Consider the following 20418-nt stretch of genomic DNA (forward strand, 5'->3'; position numbering starts at 1 on the left):
ATCTATGAAAGCTTCTCATAAGGTGCACATGTAGGAATCACATAGCACGTGAATATAACAGGTAACATGCTACTCATAGTAAGGTCTTCTTCTGTTTCTTACAGCTTTGGAGAGTTCCTCTTGAATGCCATTTGCTCCAACAGGGGTCACAGATTTCTAAAAGAAACTTTTTTGAGAACTGTTTATTTGGCAGGCATTTACTCGTAGTTTACTAGTATACCTTAATGGTAGAAAATGTTGCCGAGGGGAGGAAGGATGTAGTAGTATGCTTACAGTAACTTTATGAAGTGTACTACATTTCTTTGCTTGAAATGCTAAAGCATTGTAAAATTGAATTGATATTTAATTATTGCAACAAGCCATTTTTGTAGCAATATGAAGGGAAGTATCAACATACTGCAAAGGACATTTATTGAAAAGGACTCTTTAATAGAACTATAAACAAACTGTGTTGAGTTGGTTGTCAATCAACCGTTCATCACTCCTCTGTATTGCCATCTGTGTTTGTGTAATTGTAGATTGGCGGTTGAACATGATATACTTGTTGTTTTGGAAGTCATTACTAGTGCTTTAATTAGATTGTAGGTTTGACCATTTTGCATTTGGCCTGTAACAGTTTCCCACAGTACCAGTCTTATAGACCCAGTTTCGTCCGTAAGGACTGTTCCCAGCTTCTTTAGTGTCTTACCATTGTCTTGAATCGTTTCTGCATTTCCCTCAAAGGATACACGACCTGAAATGTTCATTTAACTTGTAGTGTTGTGTTCAATGATGTCATTCACTGTTGTCAATGCTGCCACCACTTCGTCAGATTTTAGTGGTTTAATGTTGAAGCCAAGATGACTGGCTATTGGATCAGAGATCTTTGTTCTTTTGTTGATGTGAACCTTAACTTCATCTATGTATTTGTTTCTTCTTACTAGTATACCTAAATGGTAGAAATGACGTAACTGGTTAGCTTTACTGGCGATGATGACTCGTATTTGGATTTCATGATTTCATCTTATCAGGTGAAAACCGATCACTCTTAAAGGTCTAATAATGTAACATCAGAATGGTCGTTTGACTGACTAACTTTCATTGGTGATAGATCATGCAGATAACAAATGAGTGGTATACTCGTGATAAAAAGTGTACGCGTAACACATCAAAGCAGAAAAAAGCTGCTGCAAGATATATAGTCTTCAAATAACAGAAGAAAAAGGAATGTATTTTTTCAGCTTTTCCAGCATTCTGATGGTGCACTCCACAAGGCCTTGGATTCTGAGCCAATGAACATAAATTGTTTTTTTTAAAAAAAAGGCCATTAAAAATCTAAGGGAACACAACAGTCATCATCATTGATCCCTTTTCTCCTCGTAGAGAATGGGGGCGATCGATCCTTTTCCTCCTGCAAGCCACTAGCTCTGGCTGCAACCTCTGCCTCCCTTCATGTCATAAATCCAAGGTGTTCCCTCTCCTTATATATGGTTCTTTGCCACGTCTCTCTTTGCTATCCTTTTTTGCATTTGTCCAATAACAGGGTAAGCGATGAAACTTTTCTGTTGTCCCCGAATTTCTTTTGTGGGTGTTTCTTGAACGGCAGAAGTGCCTTTTGTCGCTCTTGAGTTTTCTTCGCAAAGTCGGCACCAATTTCAAAAAAGTTACGATCGTAAGGGTTATCCTTCAGTAGCGAGGCGGCATTAGAAAGGATTTTAAATTTGTAAGTCTATCGTAGGAGCGCCACATGGATTGGTCTATGTTGCCTCTTGTTGTATCTCGATGCCGGATTAGTAGGTGTACGGGGGACGCATTCAATCTCGACATAACCACAAGGAGACTCAAGGCCCATGTGGTTAGCGATGTTAGTACAGGTTGTTGTGTCTGGACCTGTTTCGCAATTCTTCAACTTCGTTTTGCAAAGTTTGTAGCCGCTCTTCATCCGCTTTCGTTTCCACGTCTTCTTTTAATTTCTCTACATCGCTGTTAGCTGCGTTAATACCCTTTTTCAAATCGAGGACTTTTTGTTGAATAGTACTCATATCGTTCACCATCTTGATGAGGCGTTCATCAACTTTGCCAAGCATGTTCAGCTTTTTGAGTTTCCTTTGGATGTCAACCAAGACAAAACGTTCTTTTGTTGCATCGCCGTTGAGAATCACAATATCCCCGACAGCAATTTCAGGATCTGTGTCATCTGTGTTTCTTCCAAACATTGACTAAACAATATATCCCTTGATACCTTATAGTAACAGAAAAAAAAAAATTAAAAGAACTATCGAGATAACAAAGGTACGCATAAATATTATCCTACAAGTGATATGAAAATCCCTTCTAGTTGACAATACTGCTCCATCAACTTATCAAACGCGCTTTTGAGTTCACTGTCTTGCAACTTAGGACTAAATAAAATAAAGTTCATCAAAGTAGAAGAGCAAAAGGTTTCCTAAAATGGCAGCATACATGTCAACCAATGGCTGTAAGTAAGTGGGTGCCCAACCACGTGTTTTGAAAGGAACGTAATTTAACAAGTTCTGCGATGGGTGCCTGAAAACGAAAATCGTGAGGAAAGGATATTATTATTATTATTATTATTATTATTATTATTATTATTATTATTATTATTATTATTATTATTATTATTATTATTATTATTATCTCACCTCTACACCAGTGTAGTTCCCATTCACGTTGTTAGTTTCTTGCAAAGATCGATCTATCGGTTCATTGCTTGATACTTTAGACGGAGACAGAAAACAATTATAAAGGTCGACTTTTAAGGGCGCAACATATCCACAATTTTGTAAATCTGCGTGACAGTGGTTGGAATTTTAAAAACTACTACTGTAAACCGTCACAAACTATGTATGTTTGGAAACTAGACAAGCCAAGCTACATTTTGAACTTGATTTCACTGATTTTATTTGCAATGTGGTGGACACCCTTCCTAAAAAGCTTAATGGTAAACGTTTAATGTAATGATGGGGTTTTGACAATGCTGTGTTCCTGTTGCTATGGCGACAAAATAGAAAAAATGTAACATTGCAATCTTCCATTGGTGCAATGACTTATTTGCACCTTGATACGTGTGCCCAATAACGTTTAGTTGGGTTTCGTATTTATTCTTTAGGTTTTTATCAGTCAGGACTTTGTAGTGATGTGAATGGCTCTCAAATTTGCCTTTTGTTCGGTAGTTCCAGTTCCATTGTTTCAAGGTTTCCCCACAGCCCATGGCATTAATTTGTTCTTCCAATGTAAATCTGCCTTCTAACCATCAAAACCTCGTGTCCTCCTTTCCTTCTTGAATGTCCATTTTGATCTTCCTCAGATCATCTGTGAAGAAACTATGCTCGTGGTGTTGTTTGGACATCGTCTACATTGCTCGTGATGAGTGGTTATCGCTGTTATGATCTTCCATTGTGTATATGTACAAGTAGCGTTTTCATCCCTAGTTCGTCCGGCTCCAAAAAGGTTGAATCATCTCTCATTGGATTTGATCCACATTTGACTTGATGACAAAGTTGCTACAAGAAAGCTTTTGTCTGGCTCTTTCGACTGAATGGAAAACTTTGCTTGACATGGTTTCCAACTCCAACAAAAGCGTATAATCTGTGCGTACCTTAAAGTGTATGTCGCCCAAGTGGTTTCACCAAGTCACCATCACCATTTTCCTGTTATAATAATAATAACTATATACAATCGAATTAAATATTTCACATCAAAAATCTAAAAATTAGAAATTTATTTACAGAGGTTACATTTTGTGGAAGATTGTTCCATTGTCGAGTTGCATTATACAGACGGAAAAGAGTACTGCCCTGCTGCTGACTTGAGCAGTGGCACGTTAAGGTTATCTAGGATCTTGTGTTAAATGAGTGGACGTGAGATCTCTTTCTAAACTTATTACAAAAGTATGTTGGCCCAAGTTTATTGATACACTTGAATGCCATAACCGCATCACTAACCTCAAGCTGCTAAGCAATTGACAGTCACTGGTGCTGTTTTAAGTGTGACAGACAGTGCCATGTCGTTTTTTCCTTCCATCGCTTTTCTTTGAATACTCTTTACCGGCCTTGGAGTAAACCGAGGAAGATTGAGAGGTTCACTGTCGATAGTGCCTGTGCTGTAATCAGAATCGCCATGATGATATGGGAACCAATGGAAAGAGGCATGTTTCTTAGGAGCGCTTCCCCTTTTACAACCTTTAAAACTGCATATTGTAATGCTTGTATGTACATTTAACAGATGAAAATGTAAATATGATGTTAAAAAACAGATTTTAACAACTAATTACAGTGCAAACTGGTCTTTTCTCGTTACGTTCGTGTTCACACGTGTTTGTTGCGCTGAGCCTGGTACCCAGTGCTAAGTTTTGACAGTTATAAGTGTCAATCGACAGTTATGTGCTCAATCCACAGTTATGAGTGTCAATAGACAGTTGCCTTAATGCGCATTTTTCAGTATTGAAGGAGAGTTACAAGTGTCGTTGCACAGTAACAAGTGTCGATGGACAGTTTTAAGTGTAGATTGACAGTTTTCTATCTAATAAAAGTGTAGATAGACAGTTGTAGGTGTCCATGGACACTTATCCTTTTCGACACTTATTAACTGTCAAAGCCGAAGGTAAAGAAATAGTTTTGATGGCCCTGTTCTGGAAACCTTAACGTCTTTATTCACGGCTTCACAGGAATATAACAATCTTCGTTTTCACAACTTACGATCTGCACGCATGTTTTTCAACTAGGAACACAGCGAACACGATGCGGCGTCACGTGACGCTACAGGGTAACCACGGGGGTGCTATCACAAGTCAAGAATTTCTGGTTTCTTACACAGTCTACCCCTGCGAGTGTAGCGGGCTGTAGCAGTCCCTAACAAGCCGCGGTATTACTGGTGGTGGGTGAATTTTAACCACAGCTTAAAAGATCTTTTCGTTACCATTTTTATTCAAAAGATTTTAATTTGAGCACGTTGGATATAAATGAAGGAAGTAATTCATCGTGTGTGTTTTTTGATATCAGCGCGATCGTTTAATGTTGGTTATGAATTACGAGATACACACCAGAGAAACAGACAACAGAATGCCCTAAAACAATTAAGGTAGTGCTTGTTATAAACAAATAAAAACAGAGGTTGCAGAGAAGGAGTGCCTTTCTTGTTATATGGCCTGTTTCAGTTTATTAGACAATCAACTTACAGCAAAACACGTTAGAAATACTTTATTTATTTATTGTAGAAAATACAGTGGAGTCCTAATTTTTTTAACTCTCGAATTCTTACACCTCCTGAAAGCTTGAACCAAAAATTGTTTCCCTTCCCACAGTCGCACACTTCAATTTTTGATTTCTCGAATAAATTTTCATTTCCTTTGAAGGTTCAAGAAATCGGGTTCTACTGTATGTACGATGTTCGTTGTTTTAGCGGATTTATAACAACACAGAGTTCCAGAAACACGCCTAGAACGTGATTTTCCTAATTTGCATGTGTTGTTGATGTTGTGCTTCCTGTTTTGCTTGCTTTTAGTCATCATTACATGGCCTAACGGAGATCTACATTTCTGTTAAATCTTGCAACCCGCTTTTTTTTTACCAATCTGCACATGTATCAGTATGGTGTAAAAAAAATAAAGATGACACTTTTACCCTCGGTAACTGATTTAGCACAAGTGCATTCAAACATTAGAAACAAATGTTACAAATATGACACTACAAGTCTCGACAACTTGAACAAAAGTTTCTCCTCCATTTTATAGTCCCGCCCCTTTACTTGACCTATATTAGTAAGCCTCCCGCAGGCTAAATAGATTTTTACCCATAGTAATTAATTTAATTTTCATAAAATATGATCTTGTAAGGTAATTAGGAAAGTTAATAGAAAACGTTGTCCAAAATAGCCAAAAGAATTGTACATAATAAATATCAGAAGTTGCGTTTCGTGTGATTGTTGCTTGACTACCAGTAAACCAGGTGAAGAATTTTTTAAATGTCATCTTATATTCACTACTTTATTATCCCTGTTTATGTTATGCATTGTTCATGTTTGTCTGCCAACACAGACGAATTCCCGGCTGTTGTTTCAAGTCACCAGAGCCGGGAATCCGTCTGTGTGGCACGTCTTCTTTGTGTAAATGGTCAATGCCATTTTAGCGACACTTTTTTTCTCACAATTTTTTCACTATCATCGAAATTTTTTATTTAAAATCACGTGACCATCCAGGACCTCTGGTGTGGTAACAGCCCTCTCTCCACTACATCACCATGTTCCGCCAAATCATCGAAATTTTGAAATATAAGTCTCTTTGGTGTAATGTACCGTATTTATTCGATTAAGCGCCCAACCTCGAATAAGCGCCCACCCTGAAGGTAGAGAAAGTTAATAAGCGCCCAGCCTCGAACAAGCGCCCACTCTCAAGGTCCAAAAATGTAATAAGTGCCCAGGGCGCTTAATCGAATAAATACGGTATATGAAATGATTCAAATATGAACTGCGGATGTATATGAAAGTGATAAATGATCATCACAGTGAATTTAAGGTCTCTTTCTTAGCTGTCACAACTATAATAGATCACCCTATTTCTATCCCTAACCTAAGCGTAAATTGGAATTAATTCTGATAATCGCCTTATCTAGGCATAATTTCGATCAACAATCAGAGCACAGTTTCTACTTATAGACCTTTCTCATCCATTTGCTTTTTTTGTGTGTTCATGCTTATCTGCCAGCCAATCCACGCTCCAGGTTCAATTTTTTTTTGTTCTTTGCACATGCTAACGAGGCTTGGCAGTCAGATTAGCATAAACGCAAAAGAAAAACAAATGGACGAGAAAAGTCTTATCTATTCTCGTCCCCGAAACGCTTGTCCCTTTCAGCCAGCGAAGCCTGTGCACGAGAAACAAGACAAGTGACTTTGGGGACATGATTTGATTGGCTGGATTGAACAAAAGGAAAAGCCAATCAAATGAACCGTTTTAAAATACCTTTGTTATAGAGTTTAAAACGGTTGATTTGATTGGCTAGATTTGAAACTCCCTTTGTTAAATTATAGCCAATCAAAACATGTGTCGCCAGAGCCACTTGTTTCTTGTACACAGGCTCCGTCGGCTAAGAAGAACAAGCCGCTCTTGGGACGAGAATGAGTTTGGATCTAGTCCAGGCCTAAACTAGAGCAGAAATGCAGCGTCCATTTCGAAAAGCTTGGTTACCAATGACATCGATCGTTTACGAATTGTCTGCCTCCCAGAAATATTCAGCAGGTAATCCTTCATAAAGAAACTGCATGTACAACTCCTTGATCCTCTCTTCCTTGAACTTTGGTATAAAATTGACTTTAACAATCTCTTCAAACCCTTCGTCACAACTTGGTTCTTCAAAGGAAGATCTGAAAGAGAAGCGAACAAAGTAACAAGATATGAAATCAAAGAGCAATAAAGTAAAGACCAGCTACGAGATTCTATCAATTATATTTTCTTGCACGTGATTGGTCTACACACGTCACCTGAAGCAAACCGAACTGGGGAATATCAGATATCCCCCAAGTGATATTCCCCAGTTTTCAAACTTTGCGTAACACGTTCGCACGGTAAGTCATTCGTCCCGACTGAATTGATCAATTTGACAATAATCAATATTTTGGACAGACTAGCAATGTTTTTGAACACGTACAAAATTACTTTGAAAATGAAAATAGGCCGGTCTCCAAAAGAAAAGCGGTCTCGCGTTAAATTATTTGAAGGATAATAAAAATCAAATAAGCAACATGTAAGCAAAATGTCCTCCATTAGGTTTCAAAAATACCGTAAAATTCCGGTTATAAGCCCTGGGCTTATACAACTTCGTAAGGGGTTTTGGGTGGGCTTACCGTAATGATTCGATTTAGCGCCCTCCTTCCAATAAGCGCCCCCTTGTGAATAAGCGCCCCCCTTCGAATGTGTTTTTGTAAATAAGCGCCCCTATTCCAATTAGCGCCCCCAGTCTAATTAGCGCCCCCATTCATATAAGCACCTATATTCTAATAAGTGCCCCTATTGTGGATAACTGGCCCTACTGAAGTCATTGACGTCAACTAGATAAACTCCTGAACGTCCACCGTACAGTTCATGAATATCTTTACTGCTAAAATGAACAATTATTTTAACAGTAACTGAACTTTTAACAATTTCTAACTGTAACAGTTTCTGTATTGTTAGATAAATTTGGCTGTTTCTCAAAAAATTAAATAAGCGCCCTGTCCCGAATAAGCGCCCTGTCTCGAATAAGCGCCCTCCCTCGCGGTGCCAAAAGTAAATAAGCGCCCCGGGCGCTAAATCGAATCATTGCGGTATAAGCGGAGGGGCTTATATCCGGGAGGGCAAATAAGCGGAATAAAAAAAAACGTTTAGAAACGAGCCACGGGAGTATTGATGGAAATACGTTTTTAGGTTAAAAACGCATAATAAAGCAACATTTCGCCCTGTTCAGTACTGTCATCCGGCAGAGGGGGGCTTATGTCCGGGGGGGGGGGCTTATAACCGCATGTACTTTTTTGTTTCCAGGTAGATGGACCTACAGGTATAACCGGGGGGGGGGGGGAGGGAAGTAAAAGTTCCACGATATTTCATAGTTTATAATTTGGTTGTTTTACTTGCAAACGCTTTTAAACTTGGTAATGTCACTAATATTTCCTTTTTTTTTACAGCGTGTTACATTACAGTACAGTAATCAGTATTTACCTGTACTCTGTAAATTTGTTGCCATTATCATGTTCATACTTCTTGTCACAGGTAGTCATCCATCGAATCTGCATTCAATGATATTTCAATCAATTATACGTCTAGTTTTTGCATTAAAACGAACTTCACAATTGTAGAGGCGAGATTAAATTATAACTGACGACAGTTTAGCGGAACAACTTGTAATAAGTTTAAAGGAGAAGTTCACTCCAGAATGGCCATTTACTTTCTTTACGCCAATGAAAAGTTTACACAAAGATATGTTATTCACCAAAAGTTCAGCCTCCAACGTGCGCTATAACCCTAAGAAATCTTTTCCAAAACTCGACAACTGAACGCCGAAAACCTTGTTTCTTCGAGGTGGCGTTTGTTTGTCAAAATGCCTGTTTGTGCAGCTCCATTTTGCTCAAACAGAGCTCCAAAAAATACAAAAAACAAGGAGTTTCGCCTATTAAAATTTTCCCGCCAAACTTCAGGCTGAGCTCTTTGACGTCACGCATACATTACCAGCTCCAAGATGGCAGCGTTCAGTTGTCGAGTTTTGGGAACGATTTCGTAGGGTTATAGCGAACGTTGGAGGCTGAAATTTTGGTGAGTAACATATCTTTGTGTAAACTTTTTATTAGCGTAAAGAAAATAAATGGCCATTCTGGAGTAAACTTCTCCTTTAAGCGAGATTAGTACGATATTTACCAGATGAGAAGTGTATTTTACTGCCATAGAGTTCGTTGTAACATTATGTTGTTGTTTAAAATTCAAGTCAAGGAAAATCAGTACAAACTGACATTGAGCTTTGATTTGTAGCGATGTTACCTTATCGTTATGCTGCGCAAGATCAAACGACACTTCAAAATGAAAACATCGCACGGACGCCTGGGCCTGTTTGGCACAGTTAATATATCTGTAAAAAAAAATCAAAAAGCATTCACCTTAACGGTTTTTGCCACTAAGTAAAGGGAGCGGATGGAGGATAGTTTTAATGCGATGTTTTTCCGGTTTAACAAGACCATGCAAGCCTGATGGACTGTTTGATCAAGGAAGCTAGCACTAGTGATCTCAAGCGCAAAGACTGGTCCCCAGACCCGGCACAGCCTGGGCACGAAGAACAAGTGGCTCTTGGAACAAAGGAAATTCAAACGTTTTAAATCTCTTTGTTGTAATCTTTGCCGGCTATTAGGAGGGACAAGCAATGGCCCAGGGTCTGCCGAGTCCTCGTAACGGCTCGTCCCAGTGACTTATCGCTGACTGACGACCTGGAGACTCTGGGCTCGAGTCAGTGTGATTCCAAGTCAATGTGGTAGAAAAGAAAAGAATGTGATATAAATATCCGAAAGTTTTTATTTTTTTTCTGAAACTGCCCTGTAAAAAAATTGTCAAATTTGATTACCGTCTGGAGGTTTGATGTCAAGAAATTTAAATTCTTTAATACTTACCTTTTCCTAGTTTCGCGGTCAGGATTAGCGCTGTCTATAACCACACCTTGTCCACGAGAAAGCGCTTCATTGCAAGCAGACAAACATTCTTCCCATGTTTCAAATTGGTCCTAGAGTAGATGAATAGAACTAATGTGAATATACCCTTGGAAATGAGTTTTATATAAACAATGTAATAGACACCTCAAAGTTTACCTCGTCTAAAGGAATATATCCCCGAGGAACAAGGTGTTCTTTTACAAAAGTCGTTTTTCCACCTGAATGGAATAATCACATAGTTATTAAATCACGTTAGTAACGTACATAACGTCGAGGTTTTCTTGTGTTGTTGAACATCCAATTTCCCTTTTCAGGGTGCTTATATGGGCTAGGGTAGGGGAGGGTGGAAACAACCTGGTAAAATACAATAAGTAACTCAACTCTTTTGCTGTTGACTAATTCTAACTTTAGGTTATATCCCCTTCTCTTATTTAAGGTCATAGAAAGTTTTTTTTTATAACATATTGATGTGTGAACCCTGCAAAAATACTGTGCAGGAGAGATTAACGATTAAAGTAGAACTTCAAAGGGAAAGGAAATGGCTTATTTTGTTACCTAGGGCTAGATAATGGTAATTACGATATCAAAAAATAAACGGCCATGCAGTGTACTTACAAGAAGGATAACCAACCATTACTATGACCTGAAACATAATTGAAAATTTGATACAAAAGAATGTATTAGCCAACGGAAGAGTCCTGAAATATGTCGGTAAGAGCGACTAAAGATCATTATATTAAAAGAAGCAAAAAATAAGTTGACTAACAACACATTATGAACAATGTAAGAAAAAAAGTCAAACAAAATATAACGGGAACTCTTAAATGGCTGTTGACTAAATTAAATTGCCAACACAAAAAACAAGTTGTAAAATAAAAGAGGAAGGTAAGCCATACCTCTTGGCAATCCAACTGTAATTTTGAAGTCGGTGGACTTAATAACGGCTTATTGGGATCTAACAATCTCTGCCAGAACAATTGCATATACGATTAAGACTGGGAAAGAAAACGCTTTGCTATGTTAATGTATCATAATTTCTTTAAGTTCTTAAAAAACAGTTTTTAGTAATGTGATTTGGCAAACCTGGGCTGATAAATTGTGTTCGATGGGACAATTTTACAGATCTAGAGTAGTTAAATTGAAATCGGCGAAGAAAGTCGAACGCCATTTGACATTAAGTGATAAAGATGCATTCAGGTGGACCAACTATTGTTAAGTAATTGTCAATAGTTCTTGTATTGTCAGCTTCAGTCTTTATGATTTGTGTAACCCTTTAAATAAATACATAAATGAGAGCACCCTAACGAATCGCTTACATAGAATAAAATAAGTGTGAAAGGATCGCTAGCGACTTACTGGATCAAAGGCCGGCCACTCGAATGGTGCTGGTTTCTGATTTAGGAAGAATTCTTCTGGAGTGAAGAAGTCAATTCCGATGTTCACTGCAAACTAAGGGAAACAAATACAGCACTATTATCAACAATACCTTAATTCGTTATCACACCATGGAGTCTGGACGCTACCGAATCCACCATTTTGATTGGTTAAAACGAAAACTGACCAAGGTCAATATTCTCATTAATCTCCGTGACGAGCTCATTAACGAATACTTAACGTGTAAGGTACCCCTTGTTGATATACTTGTCTACTTGTTTTTGTAATACCCGATTGCTTTATTAATTTTCGTGGAAACTATTGTTAATTGTGTCGTGTTGTCTTGTGCGTAAATGCGTAGATGACTAAATAACTATTGTAATTCGTTTTTTTTGTGTGTAATATTGTAAGTAGCTTTTGTGTGTTTATTGCAATAAACACACAAACACTGATGTCCTGTCTCGCGCAGGTCTGCCCAGCATATTCACACTGCTCAGACAGCGCAGACTCCGTTGACTAGGACACGTCCACCGCATGCCAGATGGCCGCATCCCAAAAGACCTCCTGTATGGAGAGCTGGCCTGTAGAAAAAGACCCATCGGGCGCCCACAGCTGCGATACCGCGACGTCGTAAAGCGCGATATGAAGGCTGTAGACATCAACACAGAGACCTGGGAGAGCCTAGCAGCCAACCGGTTCAAGTGGAGAGAAGCCCTAGCCAAATACCTCAAATCAGGTGAGGAGAAGCTGACTCAAGCCGCCACAGAGAGACAGGTCCGCAGAAAACAAAGTGACAGCCTCGACAGACCAGAGACAGAGCACAGATGCAGCCTCTGTAACAAAGACTGTCACTCCCGCATCGGTCTCGGCAGCCACAGACGCCGCTGCTCCAGCCAAGCAGACAACTAGGATGCTACCCATGGTCAACCTTGACCGACGGATGCCGATTATTATTATGCAATAAAAAGTGTAAGGTTCCCCTTATGTGTTTTCGGCAAATCAAGTGAAACACATTCTGTTCAGTCTTTGTTCCTGTAAAAAGCAGGTCGGCCTCAGTATTAAAGACTTTCCTAGGAAGCTCCAGGTCTACTTTTAGGTTACACAAGTTGATAAGACATACAACTTACCGTCCTATCAGAGCATGAAAAGTCCATGTTTTTCCCTGGAGCCCAGTTCGCTACTCGTCCAGCAGCATCTGCGTGACAGAACGTAGATCTCCATCAATTGTGCGGTAACATTTATATTTTTCAATTATCTTGTTCAATAGCAAAATCAAAAAGAACACTGTGGCCTAATGCCTCCTAGTAGTTTAAGAAGTTCAGTTTTTCAAGTAGTACAGTTCAGCCACTTTAACACCTCACCTCCAACATAAAAGCTATCTTTCAGTTCTACTGCTATGCCATCGTTAGCCTGCAAGAAAATGAGAAGAACCAAGACTCAAATAAGTCTACAGATTTAGTCCAGATGATATATGTACTGAACATGATTAGAAAACATCCTTAAAGCCGTAAAGGGGTACTCCCTATAATGGCCTATACGGGGAGGCTCCGAGGCTTCAGGTATATAAAAGGGTAGGGATTTCACGAGTTTAGGTATATGAAAGGGTATGGAAAACTGTCACTTAGGTATTTAAAAGGGCCTTTAATTAAAATATTTCGAACAGACGCAATTTATGGCTGTATTATTTTATTTTATTAAGCGCTACATAAAAAAAGGCAAGAAAACGTCCTGTTTGTCTTTTAGGTATATGAAAGGGGTACCCTTTTTCAGTTAAATGTATATGAAAGGGGTACAATTTCTGTCAAAATGGTATATAAAAGGGTAAGGGGTTAGAACTCGTGGCGGAGCCTCCCCGTATAAAACGTTTTTGAGTACCCCCCCCCCCCCCCCCCCCCCCTCGGGGGGCCGTAACAGAGAACTAGCAAGTAGCAGAAACACTTGTGAATGATTGGGAGAACTCGAAAAAGCTGTAGAAACACTGAATATTCGCTAACGGTTTTTGCTGCCACAGCATTCCTCGTTCTCACAAACTTCCACTCGTGTTTCTATTTAACAATTAGACTACTCTCCCTCTTTTTCTATTAGTGAATATTTCGGTATGAAAATCAAACGACTCTCTGGCAGAGGATTAAATGAGATGTAGCAGTGATAACGTTCCTTGTGCCACAATAATTTACCTTTTCAAGCAGGTATTTCCACATTCCAGAGACTGGCTTACGATATTCATTTTCTCCTGGCGCAATAAGCACCTATAAATGATTGTTTTGAAAAAAAAAAAGTTTCATTGAACGATCTAATCACAAAATAGTAAGTAATAGAGATGGTAAATTTTAAGCTCGGTAATAAATAATGAAAATGAAGTTTTCAACATGACACGAGCATGGGACAAAGAAAAATTCTGAGTCCCCGACGGGAATCGAACCCATGGCCTCCCAGATACCGGTTGGGCGCTCATGTCCCATGCTCGTGTCATGTTGAAAACTTCATCTTCATCAATCACAAAATAGTTGGAACGCATTGAATCATGTTGATGTTCTAAATAGAGGACTACTGTTATGAGCGAGGTGGAAAATTTGGTAACACCTGTTGTATACTAACCAAATGTTTAAGATTTTAGTCTAAGGTGGAGCTGAGAATATACAACCCAAGACAAAAGAAACTGGGAGGGTTGGATAAAGTTGAAGTTGAATTATGGTGAGTTTTGAACTCAACTCGATAACCACAATTTACAACTGTATGAAGAGGCCTCTTAACATTGTTGGAAACTCACTTTACACTCTTGTGCAAGTTTGCTGGAAGCTCAACACTGAACAAGGGAGAGGAGGGGGAGGGAGGTGAGGCAATCCCAAGTTGATGACCTGATTCATCACTCATCTGTTTGACAACATATTCATTATTGATATCAATAGGAGAAGATAGATACTCATCACTCTTGGGAGCTCAATGGTCAACAACTAAACACATAAACTCTACCTGTACTGGCACATCCAGATGATCTGCTATACTCTCAGTTTTTGTTTTAAAATCCTCTTTATTTTGCATGTTTAAATTCAAGGTAAGCTGAATATGAAAGACAGTATAAGATACGTTTATAAGTTGAAAAAATAAACAATGTAGTTGGGTTTTCTTTTGCCTTGGTTCACAACGGAGATCAGATGAAAAAAATAGTTAAAAAGAAATTCTCAACCGAACATGATTGTTTTTGAAGGGTTAATTATTGTACAAGCGACTTGCGTTCTTTGACCTTTGATTGGCTTACTATTATAATACGTACATGGTCCAATATTCATGAACCGACCCAACGGAAAAAAAATAAAATTCGAAGAAACAACGGATTTTTATATTTATATATTGTCCTTGGATCTTTATTTTTTGATACAGACGTTACCCATATCACGTATTTCCATTTTTTTTCAAAACCGAAAAAGATCAAGGTAAGGTAACCACTTTTGGATCGTAGTTTCTTTCGTCGCTACTTTTCGGGGATTTTCTAACAACTATGAAATTTTAACTTTCGGAGTGGGGTGGGCGCTACACTATTTGGAACTATATATGTAATAAGGTAAGAACACCATTGCATCTTTGTACCTGATTTGTGAAAACAACAATCTGAAAATAAACAAAAACAAAACAGTGTCAAGAAACAATTATACAAGAAACGTCGGTTCAAAGCAAATGGTTTAATGTTAGGTTTTCTTAAGATTTTTTCTTGAAACTTTTTCCACATTAAATACCTTGTAGCCACTTGTCCATAGTTCTTTCAACTTCGGTACAACATGGGGAAGGAACATTCTGCAGACCAAATAAAAAGCACTGCTCAAATAATCTTAAATTTAAGTGGTCACACTTGACCGTTTTATTCTAATCCTTATCCGTTTATTATCCGTTTTATCCTTATCCGTTTTATGACTCGAATGCTGGTTTCTTCACAGAAAATATAAAAACGGTCATTTCGTTTTGCAGTTTATTATTTTTCACATTATTTTGAGGGGACCAGAAAAACACGGCCAACTGGCAGTTTAAGTTTCACGAGAAAAACCCTTAATTCACATTTCACGCAAACACCCTTGCTTGAAACGTTGACAAAGACTCCTATACTCGATCGCTCTATTTCAACTTTGTGACGCCAGGGATGTGTTTCTCGCTCTAAAGAGCGCGTAGCTTCGGCAATAATTCAGATGCGCGAATTTATATCTCCTCCAAAACTTCCCTTGTCCCGGCAATTGATAGTGGTACTGGCGAAGAAATGAAGCGAGGTATTTTTTTGGGTAAAATTCGTCGGTGTTGAAACTGTATGCCCTGTTCACTTTCCCTCTTCTGGAAGCGACTCACAAATGTTGTACTTAAAAAACGTTTCTCGAAAAAACATAGCACACCAAAGATAAACGATGTGTAAATTGTTTTACTTTATTTTATTACGTATGGACTGTTTTATAGAAAAATAACTGTATTTCAGAAGTTTTTTTACCTCCAGTCTGTAGGTGATGGAGAGAAAACCTTTCCAGTTTGGGTGTCAATTAGGGTGTGGTCAAGATCAAAACCTGCAATCTAATCAAACGTTAACTAAGTATTCAAATGGGCAGTGTCGCCAACATCTAGTGCTACTTGAAAATCTAATGAATTAATTATGCCCTGGCCTTGCTTAAATGTGCTGTACTTGTCGAAAACAATGCAAGAAACTGGTGTGGCTACGGACTGCAGAAAAGAGGTGGCCTCAAACCTGAAAAAGTCGGGCCCATGGTTTCAAGTTTCACAGTTTTGCTTGAAAGAAAAGTTCTTAAAATCCATTGATCACGGTTTATTCACACTTGAAGAATGAATTTATCGGTTTCTATTATTGTTCAAAGGTTTTTTGTTGATCAGTGAGTGTACCCTTATAATTGTAGCATAGTTTACACAAAAACGTAGAAGACTTTTCCTGACGCTGTCCCTATAATTTTTCACCAATTTCAGTACACATGACTTACATTATGTACTCTTTTAAATCGAAGTTAGAAAATGTATATTTTTTGGTGTTTAATCACCCTAAGAATATGATATGGTACGGTATGATAAGGTATGGTATGGTACAGTATGGTACGTATGGTATGGTATGGTATGGTAAGGTATGGTATGGTACAGTATGGTACGTATGGTATGGTATGGTATGGTATGGTATGGTATGGTATGGTACAGTATGGTACGTATGGTATGGTATGGTATGGTATGGTATGGTATGGTATGGTATGGTATGGTATGGTATGGTAAGGTATGGTATGGTACAGTATGGTACGTATGGTATGGTATGGTATGGTATGGTAAGGTATGGTATGGTATGGTACAGTATGGTACGTATGGTATGGTATGGTATGATGGTATGGTATGGTATGGTATGGTATGGTAAGGTATGGTATGGTAAGGTATGGTATGGTATGGTATGGTATGGTACAGTATGGTACGTATGGTATGGTATGGTATGATGGTATGGTATGGTATGGTATGGTATGGTATGGTATGGTATGGTATGATGGTATGGTATGGCATGGCATGGTATGATGGTATGGTATGGCATGGCATGGTATGGTATGGCATGGCATGGCATGGTATGGTATGGTATGGTATGGTATGACGGTATGGTATGGTATGGTATGGTATGGTATGATGGTATGGTATGGTATGGTATGGTATGATGGTATGGTATGGTATGATGGTATGGTATGGCATGGCATGGTATGGTATGGTATGGTATGGTATGGTATGATGGTATGGTATGGCATGGCATGGTATGGTATGGTATGGTATGATGGTATGGTATGGCATGGCATGGTATGGTATGGTATGGTATGGTATGGTATGGTATGACGGTATGGTATGGAATGGTATGGCATGGTATGGCATAGTATGGTATGGTATGGCATAGCATGATATGGTATGGTATGGTATGGTATGATGGTATGGTATGGCATGGTGCGGTACGGTACGGTATAGCATGAAGGGTGTATAATAATAAGCGCCCCCCTCCGAATGTGTTTTTGTCAATAAGCGCCCCTATTCCAATAAGCGCCCCCATCCTAATAAGCGCCCCCATTCTTATAGGTGCCCCTGTTTTAATAAGTGCCCCCTTTTGCGGATAAATGCCCCTACTGAAGTCATCGACGTCGAATAAATAAACGTATGAACTTTTTCCGTTCTGTATGTATATAGTTACTGCTTAAATGAACAATTCTTTTAAAAGTAGCTGAACTTTCAACCATTTGCTAATATTTATTTAAGTTTTGTTTTGAACATTTGGTTTTTTCTCGAAAAATTAAATAAGCGCCCTGTCCCGAATAAGCGCCCTGTCTCGAATAAGCGCCCTCCTTTGAGGTGCAAAAAGTAAATAAGCGCCCCGGGCACTAAATCGAATCATTACGGTACTATGTTTTAAAAAATTACATTAATGTTGAATTTAATATTGATATTAATTAGTGCTATAAGCAATATTTTAATACAAGAAGTCAATAGTTTGTAACAGTTTACCTTTGAACTTCCAACAACTCCTTTGCTAGTAAAAACGAGAAGCTTTCCTGGTATTTCCTCCCATATTGCATCTTTTGATGGCTGGCTTGACTTGCCACACAAGTCTCTTCCATTCATTTTCTTTTTATTGACTTCTCTGTCTATCAGAAAGTTTGGAGTAAGCCTGTAAAGGAGACCAATTTGGGCATGGCTGAAGCTTTACTTGTTTCCTAAAAGATACCATTCTAAACTACCACCTTTTTAGGGGAGCAGGGATGACGCAGTGGTAAGAGCGCTCGCCTCCCACCAATGTGGTCCGGGTTCGATTCCGGCATACGTGGGTTGAGTTTGTTGTTGGTTCTCGTCCTTGCTCCAAGGGTTTTTCTCTGGGTTCTCCAGTTTTCCTCCCTCCACAAAAACCAACACTCCAAATTCTAATTCGACCTTGATGCACGTACACATCTTAACGAGCTCCCGAGCTCTTCCGTGTCACGTGGGTAAATAAATTACATTTTTTTTTACCACCAAAAACAAAAGGGGTGGCAAGTGGTCCTTTAAATTTTAGCCAAATTTCAGGGGTCTCCTTGACTCAATTTTTTCTGGGATGCCTTCACAGACTCTCAATTTCTTTTGCAAGGCTAAGAAAGTCTTGTGCTCACAGAAAAGGTGTCAGTGTCGCCATCTTGTATGTCTTGAATTTACCATTCAACATCTTTAGTAATGTTTGGGCCAGGGAGCCGAGGGGGGGGCACTCTCTTATTCATACCTGCCAACCCCCAAAGTACAAAAATCTGGAGATGTTCAGAAATCTTTGCATTGTAAGGAGATCATTTAAGACAGTGTTTGAATACTCTCCGAAAGATTTAATGAAAAACTTGAAGACTCCCGGGAAAATCTGGAGAGTTGGCAGGTATGCTCAATAGGGCTTAACAGGGACGTGCGGCCCAATAGGGTATGGTTTTCAGGCTTTATTGTCTTGAACGGGGTATACATTTCACCCTTTTGTCTTAAACGGGGTATCTTTGCATGGACCAATGTCAAACAGGTTAGGCATATATGCCTGCAGAGGTGTAACAAGCCGAATTTTTTTTCCAATTTCTTCTGTATTGTTGACTTACATTGACTTCGGCATTGATACTTAGCTTTATTCTCGATCAAAACAAGTAACTTGACTCTAATTGTGTAGACCTCGCTAGCCTGTGAACAGGCTGTCTGGTTGGGGATGGGGAGAAGAGAAAGTGGAAAGAAAAAGGAGGGGGAAAGGGTGGGGAGGAAGGTGGACCCCCTGGCCTCCACCCTCTCCCCCTCCCTCAGGGACGGCGGAGCAGTTTTTCAGGTGGGGGGGGGGGCTTAAGAAACTCTTCTCTTAAAAGTCTTTATTTTTTCGGAAAAAGTGGGGGGGGGGGCTAAAGCCCCCCAGCCCCCCCGGCTCCGCCGTCCCTGTCCCTTAACTCGGCCATTTCACTCACTAACACCCCATAATGAAAACTTTGCTCCAATGCTAGTCTATAAATCTACCGAATAGAAGCATCTGGTCTATTGTAGCATGCACCCCTCCCCCCGTCTTCTGAAAAATCTACTTTAGGACCAGGGCTGGGACATGTCATCTCCACCTACGACTGTAGAGTTGTTTGGAAATTTAATTTGATTAACTATTTAAACTGAGATGAGTTTTGTATTAAAAGTTGTTTAACCAGAATAAACGAATTAATGCCATTGTGGAACGAGAAGACAAAAGCATTTGTCTGTTTTTACAGCGTTTTCACATAAGCACATTTAGGAACATTGGTGGGTCTTGGTGCTGTTGTTTCGCTAAGAAAACGCCCTTTCAAACCTTTATGACCGTGTTATAAGTCCTGGGCTTTAATATTTTAATAAATTGCAAATCCATCCACGGCTAAAGGTAAACATTTACCGGTAATAATCGATTATGTTAAATTTTGTAGAAAGGACGTTGTTGACCTCGAACGAATTAGGGTCAAGCTTGCACGTACTTCTTATTTTTACAAGACACCCTGCATCAATATTATTAAAAATGTGTATTTGCTACATACCCTGAGTTTTTCTGTTGTTTTACCGGCGTTTACTTTTATCTGCTTTTATACAGTATATCAAACTGCCCAAGATCTTCAACGATTGCACAACATACGCAGATGATTTATACAACCGCTGTTTCAATTTCAGGAACTCTGGAATGTTTCGATTCGGGAACGCTGGATTGTCTGAAACGCTGAAACCTCTAAAGTCAGGACTTCAGTTTCGCGCTTCAAAATCAGAAAATCAAGAATGGTTGTTAAGGAAGTTATTGCCCAGGATCTCTTAATAAAACAATGTCACGAAAAATTTTGTTTCATTATTCCAGCAGTCCACGTTTCAATGTCCGTTCCAATCGACACTCTTCCTGTTGGG

At 39.1% G+C, this 20418-nt stretch overlaps 1 protein-coding gene across 1 annotated transcript; it reads right to left on the minus strand.

The window, feature by feature from the left end:
* Positions 1-6105: 6105 nt before the first annotated feature.
* LOC144652275 (bifunctional polynucleotide phosphatase/kinase-like) lies at positions 6106-20321 on the minus strand. The gene is made up of 17 exons (XM_078512312.1): positions 20064-20321; positions 18031-18193; positions 16001-16080; positions 15267-15324; positions 15121-15141; positions 14506-14592; positions 13710-13781; positions 12894-12942; positions 12660-12727; positions 11515-11607; positions 11055-11123; positions 10774-10801; positions 10315-10376; positions 10120-10229; positions 9500-9587; positions 8687-8754; positions 6106-7356 (listed from the first exon to the last, which is right to left on the minus strand). The coding sequence occupies exons 2-17, from the start codon at positions 18145-18147 to the stop codon at positions 7197-7199; spliced, it is 1230 nt and encodes a 409-aa protein (XP_078368438.1). The 5' UTR covers positions 18148-18193; positions 20064-20321; the 3' UTR covers positions 6106-7196.
* Between the last annotated feature and the right edge of the window lie 97 nt (positions 20322-20418).

This window comes from Oculina patagonica, chromosome 4 (assembly GCF_052425735.1).
Source record: "Oculina patagonica isolate OP01 chromosome 4, crgOcupat, whole genome shotgun sequence".
NCBI lineage: Eukaryota > Metazoa > Cnidaria > Anthozoa > Scleractinia > Oculinidae > Oculina > Oculina patagonica.